The following is a 26,761-nucleotide window of genomic DNA, read 5'->3' on the forward strand; positions in this document are numbered from 1 at the left end:
CAGCAATGTAAGGTTATAAGACAACTCCAAAAGACTCATGATCAAGAGATATTCACATCCAGAGAAAGAGATGTGGAGTCTGAATGCAGACTGAAACAAACTACTTGCTGTGTTTCTTCTTCTTGTTTTGTTTTCTCTTTCCCATTGATCATTCCATCAGTTATAATCCTTCTTTACAACCTGACTAATGATCAATGTGAAGATATTTGTAGATCCTATATTCGAGTGCATGCTGCCATGATGGGAGGGAAGGTGAGGGAGGGCAAGAAAATTTGAAACTCAAGGGGACTGTAGAAATGAATGTTGTAAACTAAAGGTAAATAAACAAATCAATTAAAAAAAAAAAGAATGTAGAATATTAGATCTGGAAAAAAAAAAGGTCCCTCCCCTCAGTCAGCTTACATTCTACTAGGCAATGCCTACATGGAAACAAACCCTAACAGAGTCTACCAAGATGAAAAAGCAACTGGCCAGCAGCAGTCTATATATGTTTTCTGAAGGCTAGCCTAACCATAGATAGAAAGACTCATTACCAGTAGGATGGCCACTATGAGATGAAATTCTTTGGTCACATCAACCCATGAAACAAAGGAAACTACAAAATGGTTCCTAGTCCTGTGCTTCCCCCTTTTGTCTCCTAAGCCACTGGAAAAAGACAAAATGATAAAGAATGCCCAGAGAGATAGAGACCACTCTGGCTGAGTGAGGCCAATCATAAATGATTTCCTATTTCACATTCCTTCAGTTGGGTATAATTGACCCCTTCTTTATTTTGTTATCAAGTCAATAGAATTTAAGCATGTACCCTCCATGGGTATCAAAGACAGAAACAAAGGTCTAATCTTCATAGCAGCACACTTAGTGGCAAAGAAGTTGAAACAAAGTAGGTATTCATCAATTGGGGAATGGCTCAGCAAACCTAGATTAATGTAATGGAATATTATTTTGCACTAAGAAATGATTAATATCAAGAATTCAGAGAAGGGAAGATTTTATGAACTGAGAGCAAGATATTCAGAATCAAAATAGTAACAGACAGAATGCCTAAAGCAATTTCACAATAAAAAGATCCCTAAATGGAAGCCGTATTCTTAGGTTAAAAAACCTCTAGTGTTGTAAAAGAAACTTATAATGAAACATACTTTCCCCTCTTCCTGGTAAAGAGGCCAAGAGCTACCATTGTTTATATTTGACAATGTATCTAGTATTTCTTCCTTGATTTTCTATAAGAGATGATTAAATCTCGAAGGAGGGTACCAAAAGTACTTCAAGTGACTCTATGTAAAAACAAATGGTATAGATAGAATTTTTTAAAGTGAAGATTTTTTTTCCTGTTTTTTATTCCCATCTGATGAGGAATTATAGTAGAACGTCAGTGGTGATGCTGTATGCAGAGTAAATGTTTGTGAATTTAAAATTCCTGGCCTTACTTTTCCAAGTTTTCCTTTCCCTGGCAGATATAATTTGTTATATATTCTATCCAGCTGCTGTGCACATAAGAGTCTTTTGCCTCATTTTTCAACCTTTTTTTCCCCCACCTTCTATTATTCCTCCAGGTAAATCAACGAAGCGCTCTGCTGTATTACTTATTTATTATGCCTGGGACTTACAGTGACAAGGCTGAAGTTAGAGTTATTTGAATTACCAGGTCAGGCACTTGACTCCTTTTAATCATCCAGCATCTTCACAGAGGGAGTAAATGGAAACCACTTCATGAAGTGAATAACTTATTTTGTTTATACAATAATCATGTGTGGTATATTAAGTTTAAAAAGCATGACTTATTGAAACAGCAATTCCACAGTAACTAAACAAACCTACCTCTGAATATTTTTGCTTTTCAGTCATTTTTCAGTTGTGTCCAACTCTTTGTGACCCCATTTGGGGTTCTCTTGACAGATGCTAGAGCAGTTTGCCATTTACTTCTCCAGCTCATTTTACAGATGAGGAAACTGAGGCAAACAAGGTTGAGTGACTCACCCAGGTTCACACAGCTAGGAAGTGTCTGAGGTCAAATTTGAACTCAGGTCCTGATTCTAGGATTGGCATTCTATCCACTGTGCCACCTAGCTGCCCTTTGAATATTTAATTTTTTTAGAAAGGGAGCTACTTGCTATTCAATTTCAATAATAGGAATAGGTCACATTTGTATACAGCTTTAAGGTTTCACAAAGTACTTACCTCAAAATAAGTAGGCAAAAAATTATTATCTCCATTTTGCTGGTAAGGAAACTGAGGTTCATAGAGGTTCAGCAATTTACCAATGACCACTTAGCTAGTAAGTATGAGAGCTGGAACTTGAACCAGGTTTCCTGGTTCCTCTATCCACTACACACCAAGTGGCACTGTTAAACTAATAAACCTTACTGAGACCCTCATATATCTGTACTAAGATCATCAAAAACTGCAAGGGATCTTAGACACTCTTCTAATCCAACTCCCTCATTTTATAAAGTTGAGGACAGAGAGGTTGAGTGATTTGCCCAATATCATGTGTGTAGTAGGTTATCTAGAGCAGGATTTGAATTCAAGTCCTTTAGTTCCAAAACTCTTCCATTTACTATCAAGTATAACAAGACAGAAAACTGTATTTCAGTTCAGCCATGTCTACTCTGTACCAGCTACCTTGAGAAGTCCTAGACCTATAATGCTGGGTACAACAAAGACTCAACTCTCAAAGAGCTTGCAATCTAATGGGGAGCCAATACACATACACAAAGAACTACACCAAAAGGAAAAATATAATAATGGGCAAAGAAGTAGTCCAGGCAAAATCTGATGAGACATTTACATAGGGAGGAATGTATAACTTCTAGCTTCAGAGAAAAGGACCCATGGCCACACAGCCAGGGCTTAAACCCAGCTCTGTCTCCAAGTCATTGCTCTTATTTCATTTACTTGTTTCACAGATAACACACAAGAGGAGCTGGAGTTTGGGGACTCCAGTCTCTTAACAGGTTCCCTCTTGATCTGGTCAGATAGTTAAGGATAGGAAGACAGCTTTGGAGAGGTTAATAATTTTACTTGATTCTAGTCAAGTCTTCTCAAAGAATTGTTGATAATGGGAGCACCAACTCCTACGGCATTTCCTAATCACTCTTCTTGCAAGGGCTGACAAAAAGGGGGGCAACTACCCCTACATCTGGATGGGGTCAAATGAGACAAGCAGAGCTTGTGCACTTCCCCTAAATCCCCTCAAGCCTCAATGGGGGACCAGTTGAGGCAGATACATGCATTCCTCTATGCATTACCCAGATCCCAAATGGGTTCCCCTATGGATTCCCCATGGTTTCCTCTCAAGCATTAATGGGGGCTGGTCAAGGCACACACAGATTCCCCACTCACTGACCAGTGCCCACTTGCTTCATAGGATAACAAACAAAGGAGGAATCTTGCCAACAGTGGTTTCACAGGTTAACTTTAGTAATATTGCCTTTCAGTACAAGCATGGTAAATATCAATTATGTTACCCCCACATCTCATGGCACTGTTTCAATAGGACTGTCTGTCACTACACTTCTACAAACTACTATCTAGAATCCTTGGGGCTATTTTCTGGGAGTTATTACCTAACACTTGGAAACTGGACATTGCCATGATCATGAATCCTGAGAAACTAAACTCTAAAATGATAACAAAATCCTCCTTACATACACTTGTTTAGTAGTTGACCATGTTACTTACTGATTTTCATAAATAGGAATTGCAAAAATCATGACCTCCCTAGGAATGTTTCTCTCAACCCTTTATTCTTTGCTGATCAGACTTTATCACAAAGTCTGGGAGTCCACAATTTAAAAAGAATAAGGAAACTTTATACAGAATGGAGAAGAAAAGTCCTTAGTGATGAAATGACCAGAATCTATAAAGAAATATTAAAGAAACTAGGACTCTTTAACCCCAAAATAATGAAGTTAAATGAATAGATATGTGGGTGATAGGTAGCTATTCTTCATCTTCAAAAAAAAAAAAGCAAGAGGGGAATATTTAAAAGTACAGGAGAAGAGATTTAAATTAGATATGAGGAAGAACCTTCTTACAAGATTTGCGGGGTCACTAAAATAAACTCAATTTAATTCAACATTTATTGAGCTCTTAATGTGTGCTATTCAAAAGGCAAAAACTAAATCGACCCTGCCCTGAAGGACATTGCATTCTACTAGAGGGAAGCAACACATAAGCTGAAAAAAGTTACAAAACTATACAAAGTAATTCACATGGGGGTGAGGTTGTGCAGTCGCAAAGGGACTGGAGAGAGAGATCAGGATAGATTATATATAAGAAACAGCACTTGAACTGAGCTTGGAATTCTAAGATGTAGATGGAGGGCAGTCCAGACATGGCGGATAGCTTAAAGGCACAGAGATAGGAGATGAAACGTTATGTGCAGGGAACAGCAAGCAGTTGGTTTTGCTGGAGCATGGACAAGAAGAATAGTGTGCAGTAAACCTGGAAATGTAGACTGGAGGCAGACTGTGAAAGATTATAAATGCCAAACAGAAGAGTTAATATATTATTCTGGAGGATAAAACTGGAGTTTATTGAGAGGGGGGAGGGGAGGTGATGTAATACTTTAGGAATATCAATTTGGCACTCCACAGAGGATTAATTGTTGAGGAGAGACAAGAATAATAGTGGCTAGCATTTACACAGTGCTTTAAGGTTCAGAGTATTTTACAATCGTAAACTTATTTGGAACTATGACACTCAGAGTGCTGGACTCCTACCTCAGAAACTTACTAGTTTTCTGACCTTGGACAAATCAGACTACATACCTCAGTTTCCTCATCTGTATGTGGATAGTAATAGCACCTACCCTCACAAAGTTATTGCAGTATTTTATACTGCTGATCACCTTATCCTCTGGGATACCTCTCCTCTTTGGGTTTTTCCAATATCCCTCTTTCTTCCTTTTCTTCCAATCTGTCTAGCTGCTCCTTTGATGGATCATGGATGTCACATTTATACAACATTCACATAATGCATGCGTAATAAATTAAATATAATGCACACATAACAAATAGCACACTGTACATGTGTGACATTATGCTATTATGTTCTGATTTCCTAACTCATTAGATTATCCAGTCCAATAACTAATGTTCACAGCCCTTATCAAGGTTTATACCAAATACTGGGGAGGGGGAGAGAGTGCACAGAGGAGAAGCACTAAGCATGGAAAGGACCCAAGATATTACCACACTTATGCTTCCTACTATATTACAGAGTTCATGATGACGGGATCACCTGTTGCTTATCTTTTTATTTTCCCCAGTGAGCAACACAGTTCACTGGATGTAATAAATTCTTAACACTTACTGAATTGAATACTCCCCGGAGAATATCAGGGCTCTCTAGGACAGACAATATTTTTGAGAACAACTCTGTATCCTTTTGCCTAGAAGGTAGTACCTATTCACCTCTTAGAAACCTTAGTTTCTTTCAAGAATCTTTTTATCACCTTAAAATTAAGACTTTTTCTTTTGGGGTGGCCAGGTGGCTCAGCAAGTAAGAGCACCGGCTCCAGTGTTGGAATGACCTGGATCGAATCCCGGGCTCAGATACTCAGCACCACACCCAGAAATAACTGGCCGTGTAACCTTGAGCAAGTTACTTAACCCTGATTGCTTAAAAAAAAAAAAGGCTTTTTCTTTTAATTGATGATAAAGGGAATTTTGAATTTCTGGTGTGCTTTTTGTTTTAGGGATTCCATTCTCCATGATTATTTTTTACTTTTAATCTAGTATGGCATTCAGGTTTTCCACTACCTATACCAGCTACAGATACTGACAACATCTTCCAATGCTTGTTCACAGAACTTATATAGCTTTCTCAATTCCACATGGCTGCCAAAATGGTATGTTTCTACTACAGAGGCCTGATGTCTTTCCTTTGCTAAAGAAGTTCCTGTGGCTGTCTACTGCCTTTAGGATATAACTCCTCTGTCTTTTTTTTCATTTTGCCTTTTTGAAAGGGGGAAGGCTGGGCAATTGGGGTTAAGTAACTTGCCCAAGGTCACATATAAAGTACACACACACACAAACACACTCCTACGCAAATACATATAATGTCATACTATGCTATTAGGTAGAGTCCTGTTTTGAGTGAGGGGTGGGGTAGACAATCTCTAAGGTCCCTTCAAATTCTAAAACGCTTTGTCTGTCCTCCATGCCTGGACTACTCTCTCTTCTCACTGAGGCCTCTTAGAATCTGGGCTTCTTCAAGATTCAGTTTAAGCACACCCTTCTGGGGGAGGCCTTTCTTATCCCCCACCCTCAACTGCTACCTGTATGAATTTTGTAGGTACCAATTTATGGACATACTGTCTGCTCCCCTTAGAATGTGAGCTCCCTCATGGCGGGAACTGAATTGCCTTTTTTCTACATTCTCAGCACTTAGGACACAGTAAGCATTTAACAAATGCTTGTTTATTGATTGATTAGAGATTCATCTCAAGCATCACTTTGTGCGTGAGGCAGACACTCTACCCCAGTTGTTAGTGTCTTTCCCCCAAAGGCTACTTGGCATCTACTTTGTCCATGTGTATATACCTACGTCTCTAGAATGCCCCCAAAGTCTTCACATAATTTATAGTTTTACTAGGTTAATGAATTTCTGAAGACATAATTGTAGGGCCTAGAATTCTAGTCCCTAGTAGTTGCCTGCTGATTCAACTCATAGATTCAAAGCTCCTGAGTATGTGAAGAGCTGGACAAAAGTACTGAGTGAATGTTGTGCTTTAAAAACGCCAGACACCCTGTATAATGTGAATGGTGTCTCTCCCAGTGGAATATATGCTCCCTGAGGGCAGGATCTGTTTCACCTCTGCAGTCATAACCCTAGTACTGTGTCTCCTGGTATGTTATAGGCACTTCATAAATGCTTATTTATTGTTTGTTAAGAGATTGAGATGCTGTGGAACTGACAGGCAGGAAGGTACATGGGTGCTACAGATTTAAAGTGTGGCAGTTCAGTTTTTCATACATCATACTGCTGAAAGAACAGCTAACAATGAATTCATTGATTTCAGGGAAGATTGCCACTATGTAAGCATTTGGTAGGGTTTGAAATTAGCCATTATTTGGGATGGAGGATGTTCAGTGAGTAATGTGTTACTGGGCATGAGAAGAACATTTTGTGTGAGTTGGGAAGAACTGGAAATTATAGGACAGCTGTGAAGTTACCTATAATGTTGGTCTCTGGTATCCCTCTTTATGTCATTATTATTAATTTGGAGGGAAGAGAGGAACAGAGGGAGGAGTCTCAGGTGTTGGCAATAGTCTAGGTTGTATCTTGTAATGCTACTGAGCAATCTCTAGTAGCACAGACCAGTGTAGAGTATAAGAACTCCTGAAGCTATGATTTCAGTAGTGTAAAATTGCCTGTCCAAATTTTGTCAGTGAAGCCTACTGCCAAGAGTTCATTCATCTGAATAAAGAGCCTCCTGGAAAAACAAAAAGGGGCCATTAACTTTTCTGAACCAGTCTTTATCCTTTAAAGCAGGGACTCAACTTGGGTTCCATGGAATCAAAGGGTCTACATATTTAAAAGGGAAAATAATTATATCTTTATTTCAATATGATTGGTTTCCTTTGTGGTCCTATAAAGTGGTAAAAAAAAAATTTATGACAGAGAAGAAAGCTAAGAACTGGTCTGGCAAAGAGTTCAGAAGATAGGCTAGGAGGATCTCATGGCCTAAAATTCTACAGGGCTAAGCAAACCAAGGAAGGATGGAAGTTATCAAGTATGAAATTCTGAAGGCACAACTGTAGAGTCTAATCTTGTCCACAGAAGCTCCCTGCTGATCCACCCCATAGAAGTAAGACTTGTCAATGTGTAAAGTGCAGAACAAAAGTCCTTCGTGAATGTTAAGTTCTTTATTACTGTATCTATAGACTGCTTTTTTTTTTAACTTTTGGGGGGTCATAGACCTATTTGTCAGTATGGTGAAGCTTATGGACTATTCAGAAAGAAAATGTTTTTCTACACATAAAATAAAATCCACAGAACTAGAAAGGAAACCAATTATATTAAAATAAAGATGCAATTATTTTCCCATCCAAATTCACAGATCCACTGGATGAACTGACCATAGTTCAGTTCCAGGAACAGTGACTAGAGCTCATGTTAGATGAGAATCAGTTGAAGGAACTGAAGATGTTTAGTCTGAAGAAGAGAAGTTCATAGGCAACATGATAGCGATTTTTGAGTCTGAAAGGCTACCATGAGAAAGAGAGATGAGATTCATTTGGTTTAGTCCCAGAAGAAAAAACTAAGAGCCATGAACAGAAGTTGAAAAGAGGCAAAATTAAGGTTGATGTAAAGAAAAATTTCCTAACATTAAGAGCTATACAAAAATGGAGTAGGCTGCTTCAGAGGGTTTTCTCCTCACTGGAGATCTTCGAGAAGGGGTTGAATGACCATTTTGTAGAATAAAGCTGTCACTTAAGGAGAAATTCTTTCCCTTGTTAGCTAGGTGGCACGGAGGATAGAGTGCTGGACTAGAGAGTTCTGTTAGAAAGTCCTGAGTTCAAAACCTCTTTCAAATAATTCCAGCTGTGTGACCCTGAGCAAGGGACTTACTTCTCAGCCTCAGTTTCTTAATCTGAAAAATAGGGATAATAACAGGAGTTATCTCACAGAATTGTTGGGAGGACCAAATGAGATAATATATATAAAGCTCTTTTCAAATCTTTTAAAACACATTATAAATATCAGCTTCCTTTTTTTATGTAAGAGTTGGGACTACACGACCACTAATTATTCTCAAATTCTGAAAGTCTTTGTGACTTAAGTCATATAATGCTATTCAGTTATTAATAATATTTTATAAATATTTTATAAATTTCCCAAGGAAATTGTACATTACTCACATGTACATGTATTTGTCCAGCTTTGCTGCAAAATGACGTGGCATTTCTCCACATCCATAATAGTTTCGGTCATTTTCTGGTAAATGATCCACATCATGAAAAATTATACAATCCCACATCATATCTTTCATAGCTTCTTTAAATCCAACATTAAAGAGCATTGCGCGATTAAAAGGTTGGGTGCCAGTCTTTAAGGAAAGAAACCAAAGAGAAGGCAAATTATAAGAACAAGAAAAACAGATGAGTCTTATACTATAGAGGAAACAAAATTATTACAGAACTTCAAGTCAAAATTTTTTGTTATACTCATTTCTTTGTAAAACTCATCAGTGAAATGATACTAAAATGCAAAAAAAATAAAACCGATACCACTGTGTGACTGAGTGGTGGATAAAAATAATAAACGCTTCAGAGTATGAACACTCAATTACTAGGCAAAATTAAGCTATACCATATTTGAGTACATTGATAACATCAAATGGAATTGAAAAAAAGTATTTCTGCTGTCTGAACAATTAGCTGATACTAAGTATTTGCTAATGAAGTCACTACTGGGTTCTACTGAATCAAAATGGAGGACTTTATTTTCCCACCAAAGTTTCCAAACTAGGCTATTCAACAACAGAAATTTTATTTTTGACTAGAAAATGTGGCTAGGAATTTTTATATTAAAGATACAAAGATTTTATATTTTATTATACTATCAATAATAATAAAAGCCATGAGTACTACTTTCTATTATTAAAGATATTTTAAAGTCAGCTAATGAGCATTTATTGAATGCTTACAATATTCAGGGTGCTATGTTAAGCACTAGGGACACAAGGAAAGGCAAAAAACAGGCACCACTCTTAAGAAGTTCTATTTATTTACAACATGCAAACATCCAAGTCCATATAAGATATAAACAAACATATGAAAGTAATTTGAAAGAAGTCTCATGCAGAAGGTAAGATTTATGTTCATCTTGAAGGAACCCTAGCAAATTAAGAGACAATGGTGGGAGGTCATATAATTCCAGAGATGGGGGACGGGCAAAAAAAGGCACAGAAAGAGGAGAGAGAGGAACACAAGTAGGCCAATGTAGTTAGAAAGTGGTGTCCATGGGGCGGCCAGGTGGCTCAGTGAGCAAGAGCACCGGCTCCAGTGTCAGGATGACCTAGGATCAAATTCCAGGATCAGACACTCAGCACCACACCCAGAAATAACTGGCCGTGTAACCTTGAGCAAGTTACTTAACCCCGATTGCTTAGGGACGGCCAGGTGACTCAGTGAGTAAGAGCATCGGCCCCAGTGTCGGGATGACCTGGGGATCAAATCTGGGCTCGGATACTTAGCACCCACCCAGAAATAACTGGCTGTGTAACCTTGAGCAAGTTGCTTAACCCCCAACTGCTTAGAGGTGGCCAGGTGGCTCAGTGAGTGAGAGCACCGGCCCCAGTGTCAGGATGACCTGGGGATCAAATCCAGGCTCAAACACTTAGCACCCACCCAGAAACACCCTGGCCATATAACTTTGAGCAAGTTACTTACCACCGAGTGCTTAAAAAAAAAAAAGTAGTGTCCATGAAGGAAGGAAGGCATAAGAAGGCCAGAATGTAGGAAGGAACCAGCATATGAAGAGTTTTAAATGCCCAAATGAAGGATTTCTTATTTAATCATGGAGGGAATCGGGAGCCACTGGAGTTCCCTGAACAAAGGTTGACATAGTCAGGCCTGAGTTTTAGAAAAAGACAACTTGGGGGTGGCTAGGTGGCGCAGTGACTAGAGTACTGGCCCTGGAGTCAGGAGGACCTGGGTTCAAATCTGGCCTCAGACACTTAACACACACACACACACACCACACACACACAAAAACCTAGCTGTGTGACCTTGGACAAGTCACTTAATCCCAATTGCCCTCCCCCCAAAAAATTAAAATAAAAAAATTAGAAAAGGCAACTTGGCAGTGAGTGGGAGATGGACTACAATAGAGAGAGTTGAAGCAGGAAAAACAATTGAAGAGTATTGCGGTAGTCCAGGCAAAAAATGGTGAGAGCCTGACCAAGGGCTATGGCTATGTGAGTGGAAAGAAGGGGAAATATACAAGAGAAGCTGTAAAGGAAGACATTAATAGGATTTGGCAATAAACTGGATATATGGAATAAGAGTAAGGAGTGAAGGACTATAATAAATTTGTGGGCCTGCATTACTTGGAAAATAGTGGTACCCTTGGCTGTCAGGAAAGGTGTTTTCTTCTTTGTTTTTTTAATTACCACTGACAACATTAAAACATAAACAGGGTATCCCCTAAGTCATAGTGCAGCTTTAAAGTGTACTAAGATTTTTGGGAAACCCTGTACATTGAGTGATAATTGACATTAATATAGTGTTTTAAGGTTTGCTGTAAATTTGACAAGTATCTGGTAATTGAAAAGGACTGTGCTAATACATTTATGAAGAATCACCATGCAACATTTGCCCTCATGGAAATAACATTGTTCTAAAACTTTTCCTGATGAAAAATGGAAGAAGTTACAAATGAATGAAATAGAAAATGTGGTCAACACTGAAATCACTGGACCAAAAAACTAAGATGCTCACATGAGTTCATCTTGGCTTCTATCACAAACCTGGCGTAACTAAAAATCACAGAACTTTTGTAGGCCTCTTTCTTATTCAACAAAATGGTAATATGGACAAATGAATCATACACGACTTTGTCCGTTGTCTAATTATTCTGACAATTCATACATGATGAAATCATGAATAGAATAAGGCTATACACTACTAGCTAGATGGTTCTGACAATTAATAGTCACCTTAGACTCTATGCCCAAACAGAAGACCACATCACAACTTGATTATTTCTCAGATTATTTCCCAATGTGTCTGAATCAATCACAATGATCACTGAGTTTCAAGAGAACCTGCCTGTATAAATGTAAAAGCTGTTGCCTTCCCTGGTTCTGAGGTGTCAACAGAATACATCACCCTGAAATTTCACCTCACACACAGCAAACTGGCAAAAATGACCAAAAAATGGAAATAGTCAATGTTAGAGGGGTTGTAGAATGATAGGAACACTCCTGCATTGTTGGTGGAGCTATGCAATGATACAACCATTTTGAAAAGCAATTTGGAATTATACAAATACAGTGACATAAATGTCTATACCCTTTGAACTAGTGACTTCATAGTGGGCTACCAAGGGAGCCATAAGAAGAATGTCCTCGGGGCGGCCAGGTATCACAGAGAGTAAGAGCACCGGCTCCAGTGTTGGGATGACCTGGAGATCGAATCCCAGGCTCAGACACTTAGCACCCACCCAGAAACACCTAGCCGTGTAACCTTGAGCAAGTTACTTAACCCCAATTGCTTAGTGGTGGCCAGGTGGCTCAGCGAGTAAGACACCGGCTCCAGTGTTGGGATGACCTGGATCGAATCCCAGGCTCAGATACTCAGCACCACACCCAGAAATAAGTGGCCGTGTAACCTTGAGCAAGTTACTTAACCCCGATTGCTTAAAAATAAAGAAGAATGTCCTCAAATACATTAAGATATTTAAAGCAGCATTTTTTGCAACATCAAAGAATTGGAAGCAAAGTAGATGTCCATCAATTGGGGAATAGCTAAACAAAATGTAGTATGTGAATGTAATGGAACATTAATATGTTGTTAAGAAATGATGTGTGATAAATAAAGCATGGAAAGATCTATATGAACTTATAAAGAGTGAAGTAATCAAAGCCAAGAAAATATACACAGTAACTACAGTAATGTAAACAGAAAGTACTATGCACCAAAAACTCAAATGTAAATGTGACAAAATTATAAAAATCAAGGGGGACTTCAATGAAGAGATAAGAGAGATGCACCCCCAATGCACCCCTTTGTGGAGGTGGGAGGGCCACAGGTGATAAACACAGCACATGTTTTAGGTCTTTTTTTTAATGTTTAGATTTTTGTTCCTTTCTAAAAAAACGTTTCAGTACATACAACGGGTCTTTTGACGGGGCTGAGGGGGAGATACTTTGGATAACCATGATGATCAATAAAAACATTTTTAAAAGTGCAATGGTATATATAGGGGGTTAGATTTTCATGAGAAGCAAATAACAGAGGTTGAGGGATGTGACAGAGTATACTGACAACTGTGGCCACTTCAATAGTAGGTAAAGAAGGAACCAGCTTCCTTCCTGAGAAGGAAAGAGACTAGAACTAGATATCTAGATGATGATGATGGTGGTGGTGGTGATAGTGAAAATCAATCTTACAAGTCAGCTATGTTATAATTAGAAAGATGCACATTTCATGTGAATGGGAAATAAAATATAAGAAAGAAAAGGCAGAAACATTTGTACAAACAGGACAGAAGTCCCCGAGTTTTTCCAGGATGAGAGGTAAAATTGAGAGATATGCATAAGAAAAAAAGAGAAGAAACTTCTCATGAAGTAGTAATCCTAATGAACTTTGTAGATGAAAAATTTGAATTTTTTTACTGCAATGGAGGAAGTCTACTAAAACTCCAGTAATCTTCAAGCAAAGACTGGATGACCACTGGTCATGGATGATGTAGAGAGATTCCTCACCCTTGAAATGAAGGTTGGACTAGATGACCTCTGTGAGGTCTCTTCTAGCTCTCAAGCTTTATGATTCTAACTTTGATAACCAGATTTCATATAAGAAATAAAAGGTAAGATAATAAAAGTAAGGAGCTGTCCAAAAATCAAAAGCAAAAATATTCAGAACACAAAAAAACACTCATATTTAGAATAGAAATGCAACATTTTAGAAAGGCTCTGATAAATTTTAGCAATTGACATAATGGTTGGAGGGAGAAAAAAGAAAAATAAAAGTGATATATATCTTAAGCCACATTATGGTAAAAATGACAGACGGAGAAAATAATGTGAACTACCTACTATATTCAAATTCAAGATGTTGAGCTTAAACTGTATCTAAAAGGATGAGCCATGATTCTGGAAAGAAATTAAGAGGTTTAAAAGCAACTGCCAACATGTAAAGTAAACAATGGGAGAAAAATGTGTTTGCTCCAGGAGGTAAAAACATAGATATTGAAAATAGGGATAAAAGATAAAAGAGCTAAAGCACAGAAGTGGTGACAGCATCATTTTCATAATAACAGAGAAAGAGTTTATCTGAATAGAGACTGCTGGTGAGAGTTAAAGTTAAATGATATGTCAAAGATAAAGCAGAACATTAAAGGAAGATGTAATTCTGGAAGTGTGAGCAAATTGATTATATGAGGAATCAGAATGAAGAATTTCAAAGTAGAATGAATTAAAGAATTAGAAGAGAATTAAAAGTATGAAGAGAGTAGGGAAATGATTAAATAAGAAACCAGAACTAAGGCCAGAGAAAAGATGACCAAAAAGCAAAAGAGTAACAAATAAAAGTAGACAAGTTATCGAGCCCTGGAGAAAAAGAATGTGTACTTTTATTTTTAAAAGGCTATAATAGGGATGGCTAGGTGGCACAGTGAATAGAACACCAGCCCTGGAATCAGGAGGACCTGAGTTCCAATTTGGCCTCAGACACTTAACAGTTACTAGCCATGTGACCTTGGGCAAGTCACTTAACCCCAATTGCCCTGCCTTCCCCCCCTCCAAAAAAGAAAACAAAAGATATATTAAAAGGCTATAATTATGAAATGATACAGGATGTAACTATTGGATATTGAGAATAGTTTTTATAGGGTTTATATGGTAAACTGTTTCACTGTTTCATCGTGCATTTTATTACTTGGTTAGATTTCTGAAATACCAACACTTTCAAACATTTTAGAGAGACTACATGAAATTAATTGTGATCTTTTAAAAAAAAACACCTGTTTCCTAAAAACAAAAAAAATGTACATCATCATTAAAAACATCAAGGTCAATTCAACTACTACCCATTTTTTTTTATTTCAAGTCACATTTGCAACAGCTTTGTAAACAGTGTTCAAAAATAATTAGACCTTCAAATTGTATATGAACTCCACCAATATTTAGCTGTTCAACTGTCTTCTAATCCTAAATACTGCTCCCCATAATTAAGGCTAGGAAAATACAAACATCTGCCTACACTGCATAAAGACAGAATTCTGCTGTGCAGTCATAGGATTCCCAGTAAAATAAAACAAAATGAAAACCAAAAGAATGGAAAAAGTACATTAATTTACATTTAAGTTGTGTATTGTCTGATTTTCATTTGACCAATCTTGAATTAGAAAATCTAATATAGTATTTATTTTTATAGATGGTCAATGCACTCTAAAAAGATACTGCATTTTTATAGATTATTACTGCCAAAAATATCTTTTAGATAATTCATTCTTTCTTCATAGATAGATGTATATGTGGGGATAAATATACATAGTATAGAAATATACATAGTATAAAAATATATAGAGAATCATAATACTCTACCAGTGATGCTATATGGCCATGAATCATGCAACACCACAATCTTTGAAAAATCAAACTGTTTAACCTAAAGAACAATGTAAAGACCTATGGTGGAAGGCTGTAGTACCTACCAAAAATGGCTTGCTTTAAAGTTGCATTAAAAACCCCATTAAGGTCATGTAATACCCCAAAATAAAGTGTAACAAAAATATGGGTAACAGACAACCCAAATATGGAACCCCCTATACATGAAATAGTCAGACAAAGAAGGGTTCCAACGTTCAAGGCAGATCCACTATGGAGGAGTTCTGGGAAGGGGTGGATAAGTATTATATAAGACCAGAAGACAATGTATGAGTTGCAATTTGAGCACAAAAAGGTCAGACTGGCTCCAATAAGATCATGGGCTCATTGAAGTGTGTATATATTATACTTTAAAATATTTATGAAAGGTAACATGGTATAGCAAAAAGAGAATTAGGAGTCAAAAAAAAAATCTGAATTTATATTCTAATGCTTAATCCTTACAAGCTGTAGATGCACTGCAACTTCTTTAAGCCTCACTAGTAAAACAGGGATACTAATAGCTGTGTCATTTATTTTCAGGGTTGTTAAAGAAGCAAATGAGATAATGTATGTGAAGTGCTTTATAAGCCTTAAGGTAGTATATAAATATCAGTTATGAGTTTAAAGGAACTCTGTATTGTGTTATTTAAATTAACATGCCACAAACTAAAATACTTTTCTCTTAACTTTTTTTTGGTCACTTTCCATTTTATTGATGTGTTCTGTTTTACATTACATATGTTTATAATTTGCTCCCACTTTGTTGCTGTTTTAACAAAATAAAATAAGTAAAATAATACAGTGATCTCATTTGAAATTGCATGAAACATTTCACATTTATAGTACTGCCCTCACATCTCTAGTTTTTAAAATTAATTAAAATCTATTTTCTCTCCCTCCCAACCCCTGCCCCATTAAAAAAAAGAAAAATAAATCTCTTACAGCAAATATGCATAGTCAAGCACAACAAATTCCTCCAATAGATGTATACATGTCATTCCTATGTCTCACTCTGTGCCCAAAATCCATCACCTCTCTTTAAGCAAGCAGGTTTTCATCACTGGTATTCTGGAATCATGAATACTCATTGTTTTGATGATAGTTGTTACAGCTATGAAGGTTTTCTTGTTTTTTTATAATATTGTTATTATTGTATAAAAATTGTCCTCCTGGTTCTGCTCATTTCATTTACATCAATTTATAAAGTCCTCAAAAATGTTCATTTTCATGATATTGATGTTGTGGCATAAACTGTTCCTGCTCATTTCATTCTGTATTCATTCACATAAGTCTTTCGATTTCTTTATGAAACCATCTATTTCTTATAACCCAATAGTATGCCATCACATTCATACATCACAGCTTATTAAAACATTCCTCAACTGTTGGAAATCCTCTTAGTTTCCAGTTCTTTATCACCACAAAAGGAGCTTTTACAATTTTTTTGATACATAAGGAACTTTTTTCCTCTTTCTTTGATCTCTTTTGGATATAAGCTGGGCAGGGTTTTAGCTGAACCAAAGGGCACATGTAAGTTTTGTGTATAATTCCAAGGGCATTGTTTAGTAAGTTTTTGTATATAATTCCAAACTGCTTTCCAGAGTGGTTGTACCCATTTAATGGCTTATCAACAGTGTATCAATATACTTGTCTTCCATAACCCATTGAATATTTATTATTATCTTTTTTTGTTGTCTTTGCCATTCTGAAGGGTATGAGGTAAAGTATTAAAATCACTTTAACTTGCATTTCTCTAATTAGTAATGATTTGGAGTATTTTTTATATGGCTATAGACAGCCAAGGTTTATTCCCTTGAGTACACCTTCGCTTATCTTTAGGCCACGTGTCAATTGGAGAATGGCTCTTTTTTCTTAAAAATGAGTCAGTTACTTACTATCTTGAAAATGAGACCTTTGTTGAAGAAAATTGCTACAAATATTTTTCTTGGTTAACTGTTTCCCTTTTAGCTTATTAGATTTCTTCATGTAAAAAACTTTTTAATTTTATGTAATCAAAATTACTCATATTATCTTTTACAATCCTCTCCATTTCTTGTTTGGTCATGAACTTTTCAATCACCACAGATCTGAAAATTTTTTCCATTGCTTCTCTAGTTTGTCTCATTATGTGATCTTATGTGTCTACATCATGTACCCATTTGGAGCTTATTTTTGTATAAGGTATAGGGTGCTGATCTAAATCCAATTTCTTCTACATTGCTGCTATCTGATTTTCCCAGAAGTTTTTGTCAAATAGTTCTTATCCCAGCAGCCAGTATTTGATACCTTTGCTTGTTATAAACCTAATCTGTTCCACTGATTGATCTTTCTAGTTCTTAACCAGTATCAATTGTTTTTAATGATAATCATTTTTAGTATAGTTTGAGACCTGGCATTGCTAGGTTCCCTTCATTCCTGTGTCATTATCTCTTTTAGGGTTGTGAAACTTTTTTCCATGTGAGTTTCATTATCTTTTTCTAATTCTATAAAATAATAGTTAGGTAGCTTGATTGGCATGTTATTGTAGAAGTAAATTAATTTAGGTCATATTGTCACTAATTATATTGGCTTGTCCTACCAATTGCCCATTTTTTCCAATTACTTAAGTCTGTATTTCTGAAAACAATTGTTTGTAGTTGTCTTTAGATAGTTCTTGTGTATAATCTAAAAGGTAGGCTATCAAGTATCTTATAAATTCTGTACACAATTAGAGTAATTAAGAGAAGGAATCTTGGGAAGGTCCAGACCCCAGGTATTCATTTTATATAAAGGGAGCAAAAACACTTTGAATGTTTTAATTCTGCTCAGAAATGATTTGTCAATAGATGTAGCAACACAAGAGAAGTATTTAAGTGATATTGTTGATGTAAAAATTGCAATTTTAAAATAACATCTCATTAAAGAGCTACTGACCAAATAAAGGAATTTGGCAAGTTGAAATTTAAACTAGATCTGAAATACAATTTTATATCAAACACATGACCATTACTTGGCTCTGATAAATAATGTAAATCTTAATGCATTTAAAGAACAAGATCTCAGAACTCAACACATTTATTTATCACCTTAAAAAACAGTCTCACCTGTTCAATGACATAAAAAGCAAATTCCAATCGCTGTTTCTGTAGCATTGGTATCAGGTGCAAGAAAAAAATTGGAAGATGCTCGTGACGATTGCGAAAAGGAATGAGAACTGCCACCTTCAAAAATAAAAAATTGTGAAAATCTAATGTCAATATAGAAAATGGGTATAAATTCCCAAAGGTTTTAATATTTAAATTCTTTATACAAATGCTGCCATTAATGATTATTCTGAGACCTTTAGTAAAAAAAAGAAGAAGAAGAATTTAGTTTAAAAGATGGCCCACTTGAATCTATACCTCCATGGGACTTTTTTGGTTTATGAAGCAGCCAAAACCTGAGCACCCTCAACACTTAATCACCATATGTCACCCTTATTAGTTATCTTAAAACATGTTAAATTAATTTGACATGTATGCTATTATTTTACTATCTTTAGTAAAAAATAATTCACATTTTTTTTGCTGTTACTGCAAATTTCAAGGACCTATGTGACTATTGACAGAGATCATAATCTCTCTGACTTAGTAATGTTCTTCAAAAATTGCTGTAGCTAAAAAAATTCATCATCCTACAGTTATCAGAGTAATCAGCTTCTTGGAATTTATTTTTTTTAATTCTTTGATTTATTAATTTGTTTGTTTCCTTTTAGTTTACAGGATTCAATTCCACAATTCCTTGAATTTCACATTTTGTCCCCCTCCCTCCCCTCCCCCCCATGGCGTCTTATAATCAAGTATAGGATCTGTAAATACTTTCACATTATACAATGGTCAGGTTATAAGGATGGATTGTACCCGCTGGGATGAAAAATGGTATAGAGGACATAAAATCAAATAAGAGAACGAAAAAGATCAGGTATTTTGCTTCCACCTGGATATAAATTTAGTTCTTTCTAGTTCTTTCTCTGGATGCACGTTTTCCCCTCCATCATGCATCTTTTGGGATTGACTTATATCCCTGCATTGTTGAGAAGAGTCCAGTCTATCAAAGTTGGTCATCACACATACGTTGTGTCTGTAATTGTGTACAAATTCCTCCTGGTTCTACTCTTCTCACTCAGCATCAGTTCTTTTAAGCCTCTCAGGTAAATGTGAAGACCGCCTGCTCCCCGTTTCTTATAGCGCAATAATATTCCATAACATGCATATACCACAACTTGTTCAGCCATTCCCCAGTTGATGGGCAACCCCTTAATTTCCAATTCTTTGCCACAACAAAAAGAGCTGCTATAAACATTTTTGTACATGTGGGTCTTTCACCCATTTCTATGATCTCTTTGGGATATAACCCTAGGAGTGGTATTGCTGAATCAAAGGGTATGAAAGTATTTATAGCCCTTTGGGCATAGTTCCAGATTGCTCTCCAGAAAGGCTGGATCAGTTCACAGCTCCACCAACAATGCATTAGTGTTCCAGTTTGCCCACATCCTCTCCAGCATTTGTCATTTTCCTGTTTTGTCATCTTAGCCACTCTGACTGGTGAGATGTGGTACCTCAGAGTTGTTTTGATTTGCATTTCTCTAATCAATAGTGAATTAGAGCATTTTTTCATGTGCTTATAGATAGCTTTAATTTCTTTCTCTGAAAACTGCCTGTTCATATCCTTTGACCATTTATCAATTGGGGAATGACTTGTATTCGTATAAATTTGACTCAGTTCTCTGTATATTTTAGAGATGAGTCCTTTGTCAGAGACATAGGTTGTAAAGATTCTTTCCCAATTTCCCACCTCCCTCTTAATCTTGGTTACATTGGCTTTATTTGTACAGAAACTTTTCAATTTCATGTAGTCAAAATTATCCATTTTACATTTTATAATGTTCTCTAATTCCTGTTTCTTCATAAAGTCATTCCCTCTCCACAAGTCTGATAGGTAAACTATTCCTTGTTTTAGCAGACTGCTTACAGTATCAACCTTTATACCTAGATCATGAACCCATTTAGACTTGATTTTGGTATATGGTGTTAGATAATGGTCTATGTCCAGTTTCTGCCATACTATATTCCAGTTTTCCCAGCAGTTTTTGTCAAATAGTGAGTTCTTATCCCAAAAACCAGGGTCTGGGGGTTTATCAAACAATACATTACTGTAGTCGTTGACTTCTGAATCTCGTGTGCCTAATCTATTCCATTGATCCACTCCTCTATTCCTAAGCCAGTACCAAGTAGTTTTGATGACTGCTGCTTTATAGTACAGATTGAAATCTGGTAAAGCTAGTCCACCTTCCCTAGCATTTTTTTTCATTAATTCCCTTGATATTCTGGACCGTTTATTCTTCCAGATGAATTTTGTTACTATTTTTTCTAACTCTATAAAGTAGTTTTTTGGTAAATTAATTGGTATGGCACTAAATATATAATAGCTTCTTGGAATTTAGCTGAATTAGAAATCAAACAACAGACATTTGGTGAATACCAAAATCCTTTCTAGGTAGAGAAGTAGATAGAGCACTGAGCCTGGAGTTGGGAAGACTTGAGTTCAAACCAGCTTCTGACACTTTGTAGTTGTGTGACCCTGGGCAAGTTACTTAACCTTTGTTTACCTCAGTTTCTTCAACTGTAAAATAGCATTAACCTCCCAGACCTGTTGTGAGTGTCAATTGAGATAATAACTGTAAAGTATTTAACACAGTGCCTGCCACACAGTAAAAGCACTATTTAAATATTGGAAGAAGATGATGATGATGATAGCAGTATTGTCACTTAACCTCTCTGAGCTTTAGCTAACTCATCTGTAAAATGGGAATAACCATAGTACCTACCTACCTGGATTGTTGTGATATGCAAATGAGGTGATATATGTAAAGTGCTTTTTTATGAACCTTAAAGTATATCTTATTAAATGCCACAGATAGTCTGTTGGTCAATAGTTTTTCAGTCATATCTGACTCTTTGTTACCCCTTTTGGTGTTTTCACAGCAAAAATACTAAAATGGTTTGCCATTTCCTTCTCCAGCTAGGTTTACAGATGAGGAAACTGAGGCACACTGGGTTCAGTGACTTGTCCAGGGTCACACAGCTAGAATGTATGAGGCCAGGTTTGAACTCAGGAAGAAGAGTCTTCCTGACTCCAGGCCCAGCAATCTATCCACTGCACCAGCTACCTGCCTCACAGATAATCTACTATCTAACAGTTGCTCATCCAAAATAAATCTTGGCAAGGTTTGGGAATACAGTAGTGGCAGAGTAATAACAGGTAAACAGCAAATGTTTCTGTTCAGGCCAGAATCTCTGAGGGTCTTTTCCTCCCAGAATGACTCCTTTGTGAAGGCAAACTAGGACATCTTTTGCCTCAATTCTTTCCCAAGTCTTTAATCACTGAATGGGTGTTGCCTCAGACAAACTGGGACCTGGGAAAGACCTTAGCTTTAAAAAATCAAGGTCTCTCACTGCATCCTGGGTCACTGCCAGTTGTCCTGACCTATGTCTTGCCACTGGACTCTGATGGCTCTGGAGGAGAGAGTGAGGTTGATGACTTTGCTCTGCCCCACTTAAATCCAGTTCACTTGCCAGTCAGGACATCACCCCCCTCAGGTCACTGGTCCTCTTTGAGAATGAAGGCTGAACAACAGAGCGGTAACAACCAACAATAATAATAGTTGTCTAAGATCCACCAGAGCTTTCATTGTGCTGTTAGAGCCTTTAAGAACCGTTGGTCACCTCCGTATCATGAAGCAAAATCAGAGCAGGACTTTAGAGCTGGATGTTTTTAAATAATACATAAATAAAATGTATTTTTCTCTTTAGGATAAACTGATGTATACTTATATATGAAGAGGAGATACAGGTAGACAAAAATGCATAAAAAGAAACCATCAAACTTTTAATCATTCTATTATAGTTTGTGTGTAGCATTGTTGAAGTTTTGGTAAGTACTACAAGGTTATTAGAATGGCAAATTCTGCTGGAAATAATATTCTAATGCTTTCCTGCCCCCCCCCCCATGAAAATTAAGTTAGGTTTAGTTTGTTTGGGGGTTTGGGGGAGGGGAATTGAAACCATTCTTCAGACTTGATTGGCTTAGGGTTCCTGACATCACTTCCTGATCACCTGTGTCAGGTGCTCTTCATGCTCCCTAGGATTGGCTGGTGGGAAGCCATGGATAACTTGGGCAGAGGAGCTTTGCTCAGCTGAATTAACTCAAGGTGCCCTCAATGCATAGCCTTATGCAATATCCTCCAGCTATGGCTAAATAAATATCCTTTTTAAAACTGTTAAATGACAAACAAGTGTCTCATTTTGTCCTAATATCAAACATGAACAACTAGGCTCAGGTCTAGCCCAGAAAACAAATCAAAGTTACCACAAATAACCACCTGCTGTTATAAGTCCATACCAGTGGAAGTCCTATCAGAGACTTGCTCCTACATAATCTGAGATATGGAAAATGCAATGCAAAGCCACTAAAGTGCTAACTTAATAAAATTTACCAAAACAAGATAAAATATTCTATTTTTCAGAACATGTTAATCTTCCTTATTTTTTAAAGACTTAAAAAAAACCAACGTTTTACTCAACTTTCTAATTGTGCCATGAAAGTGACCCTTGGTTTTCAAAGACTACAGCAGCTAGCAAAATCTCTGGCAGGTTCTCCTGAGCTATAAAAGCTTCCAGTACAGGCCAGGTGACAGGCAATCTGCTTACCATGCTAGCTGAGTATGAAGAAGTTTAACACGTGCAGGTGGCCTCTACTTAAAAGTATTTCACCAAGAAATACTTTAATAAAAAACAAATAACAGAATTCCTTTTCCTGCCTTAATTCCCCAAACCAATGTAGTTTTATAGATTGGAAGTGACTATATGATACCCAGGGGGGAGGGAGGACTTGCCAAGGAATAAAATTTTCCTATACTTAAGCCCATAGATAGTTGAGGGGTTTTTTTTTGGCAGTCTTTGTGGGTAATCAGTTTTTTTTTATTTTCCATGGGGAAAAAGAGAATTAACATCAATAGTGAAAAATGAGGGTCAGTTCCTGGGACACAGCAGTTTCTTGGCCAGGAGCATAGCACCATCTGCTCATACCTACTGTGAATGGATGTGACTGAAATCAAGAAAAATTATGAAAGACAGTCCAAGATGCTACTGGAATTCATGGAAAACTTGGGCTCCCAGATGCCTCTTAGGACACACTGTAACATCCGCAGGTAAGAGCTGTGCCAAAACCTGGAGAGTCAATGTTCATCCTTGTAATTTTAAACCAGCATTGATCCTTTGAATGATTCATTCCTCAATTGTTAGCAAACTCTCACTGCCTCTTACACTTAATATTCTGGTAACACTGATCAGCCAAAGAACAACTCTCTCCACCCAACTCCAGTTGTTCTGCCTCCTCATTCCCATTCACCTCAATCCTATCCCCAAAATGTTTCACTCTAAAAGAGCCCATCCTTTCCACTGTGTCCTCTGGAAATCATGATCCAAAATTAGCACCCTTCCTCTCATCTTAGACCACTTCCTCTCATCTTAGACCACTTCCTGTCTTGTCCCATCTTCTGACAGTCACTGAGACCCACCTGGCTCTCTCTTGATGAAACTGCATCCTGGCCACCCTTTCTTCATCAGCATTCGATACTTGTACTTTCTCTTCCTGAATATCTCTATATCTTGTCAATGCAAATGATTACCAGATCTATATCCAACCCCAGTATCTCTCCCAAGATTCAGCAACTTTCTTAAACTCAACATATCCAAAAGAGACTCATTATATTTTCCCCCAAATCTACTGCAATGGCAAGCACAGACGTAGTTCACACCTTGTTTCAGCTACTGAATTGACACCTTGTTTCAGTTCCAGTTTCTTTTGAGCCTTGTATCAAGTCTGTTAAGAAACAGAACATGTGAATCCCACAACTTGTGAACCCTAGAACTCATGAACTCCTACAACAGGAAGGGGAGAAGCTAATGACAATATATAAGGAGAATTTTCAGGCTAGAGACAGCAGAACTGCGAAGAGGACTCTTGTGGCATAGTCAAGGAGAAAACTTGTGGTATCCCAGCACTCTGTTTGTCTACTCTGTCTGTGTTGATGTCTGTTTGTGATACTTTGTACAGAAGCCCTGGGACCTTACTGGAAGCCCTGAAAGAGGATTTTCTGGTTGTATGTTTACAGAGGTCCTGGGACTTTACTGATGATTTGTGCTGACCTCTTGGATCTTGTTTGTGGGTCTGTTTTTATTTCTATGTTGATGATTTGTGTTGAGTTCTCAGACCTTGTTGGTGGGTCTGAGTTGATTTCACAGGCAGATAGTGAATTGATGATGGTGCTAGCAATATGTATGAATATTATTGTGGCTCTGTCAAGCTTTGTCTTCCCAAAAACAGGAATTGTGAAGGACTTGAGGTGGACCTGACACTGTGAATTTCAATTTGGAATGGGAACTGGAGGAAGAACTGGACAAGGAACTAGGAGCTGCCTGCTTTTGAACCCAGGTGACAGTTGGAGTTTGTACCATGGAAGAGGAACCATGGAAGCTGAGAGTCAGCCAAGAGTCAAGCTGAAAGAAGACTTTACTTGGATACTGTGTACTGACAGAGAAAGTTATGATTTACTGTGACCTAGGGGTGGAGACTTCTACTTTTGTACTTTGTGATTGAATTAAGGATTTTGTGATTGACTAAACAAACGTACTTTATTTGAAACTATGTGACCACTTTGGTGAAAACTATGTGGCCATTTTAGTTATAAGTTGTTGAGTTGTGACATGGTGAATACTGTATTTCAATTTTCTATGATAAGTTGTAACATTGTGAATGCTGTACTTTGATTTTCTGTGAATGTTTTGCTCTGATTTGTTACTGAATAAATAGAGAATTCACTATACTATGTAATCAGAACCTTGAAAGCTATTCACAGCAGCAGTCCTCTGGAAAGCTGCTTACACGTGGCTTTATATCTACCTATCTGCCAAAGTTCCTTTATTTCTGTTACGTATCTCACTACCCTCCCAGACACCAACATTGACAACCTCCGTGTTATCCTTGACTCCTCACTTTTGTTCACTCCATACATCTATTAAGTTTTCAAATCCTACAATTTCTTCCATATCTCTCTCAATTGTTCCCTTCTCTCCACTCACACAGCCACCACCCTACTCCAAAGCTTTATCACCTCTCACTTGTACTACTGCAATAGTCTCCTAATTGGTCTCCCTGCCTCAGGTCTCTCTCCTTTCCAATTCATCCTCCCCAAAGCCACCAAAGCAATTTTCCTAAAATCTTAGTCTAATAAAGTGAAATATGAAGAGGAATTAAGAAGCCCCTTGATGAGGATGAAAGAGGAGAGTATAATAGCTGGCTTGAAGGTTAACATCAAAAAACTAAGATCTTGGCAACTGGTCCTGTCACCTCCTGGCAAATAGAGGGAGAAGAAATGGAAGCAGTGTCATATTTTATATTCTTGGGCTCAAAGATCACTGCAGACAATGACCTTAACCATGAAATGAAAAGATGCTTGTTCCCTGGAAGGAAAACTATGGCAAATCTGGATAGCTTAATAAAAAGCAGACATCACCTTGTTCACAAAGGTCTGAATAGTCAAAGCTATAGTTTTTCAAGTAGCAATGTATAGCTGTGAGAGTTGAACTATAAGGAGAGCTGAGCACCACAGAACTGATGCTTTCAAATTGTGGTGCTGGAGAAGACTTTTGAGAGTCCCTTGGACAGCAAGAAGATCAAATCAGTGAATACTTAAAGAACTTAATTCAGACTACTCATTGGAAGGACAAATATTGAAGCAGAAGCTTAAATGCTTTATCTACATAATGAGAAGACAGGCTCAATGGAAGAGATACTGATTTTGGGAAAGATTGAAGGCACAAGAGGACAGCAGTGGATGAGATGGGTTAGTGTCATAGAAACAACGAACATAAGCTTGGGTAGACTTTGGGAGACAGTGCAGGATAGAAGGGCCTGGTGTGCAGCCAGAATTAGTCAGGAGGAGTACAGTAAACTTGAGCAAACTATAAAACTCCTTTAATATCGCCAAACTTCTCCCAGAAACAAATGTTCATCTTTTTTAATAACAATACCATATTGGTGGTGGCTCATAGCTACAGATCATGAACTACTACCGTAGCCAAAGAACTGAAAATGAATATGACACAAGAGGCCAACAAAGGTGTGCATGGTGGGTATATGCGGGCTTCAATAGATAGCAAATAATTAACTTTGAAGAAGTGGGGTTAAAGATGTTACCAAGGAAATATATGATGGGGAAGAAAGATGTTTTGGTCACATGACAAAAGCAAAGGGTCACAGGCAAAAAGCACAAATGCTCCACAAATGTTTATCTCTGCATCAGGAGATAGTGAGGCCCCCAGTGATATATAGATCCGATAATAGACTTCG

The 26,761-nt window shown here is 37.3% G+C and overlaps 1 protein-coding gene across 2 annotated transcripts in view; it reads right to left on the reverse strand.

Annotated features, from left to right (window-relative positions):
* B4GALT6 (beta-1,4-galactosyltransferase 6) overlaps positions 1–26,761 on the reverse strand; it is a 104,905-nt gene that overhangs the window by 17,143 nt on the left and 61,001 nt on the right. For both annotated transcript variants that reach the window (XM_069099859.1, XM_069099860.1), the window contains exons 5-6: positions 18,415–18,531; positions 8,874–9,061 (exon numbers count right to left, since the gene is read on the reverse strand). In XM_069099859.1, coding sequence (XP_068955960.1) covers positions 8,874–9,061; positions 18,415–18,531 — 305 coding nt within the window. The remainder of the gene's footprint in view (positions 1–8,873; positions 9,062–18,414; positions 18,532–26,761) is intronic.

The sequence above is a fragment of the Petaurus breviceps genome, unplaced genomic scaffold (genome assembly GCF_028583685.1).
Source record: "Petaurus breviceps papuanus isolate PSGF00001 unplaced genomic scaffold, PetGlider_PUasm1.0 38, whole genome shotgun sequence".
In the NCBI taxonomy this organism is placed as follows: Eukaryota; Metazoa; Chordata; class Mammalia; order Diprotodontia; family Petauridae; genus Petaurus; species Petaurus breviceps.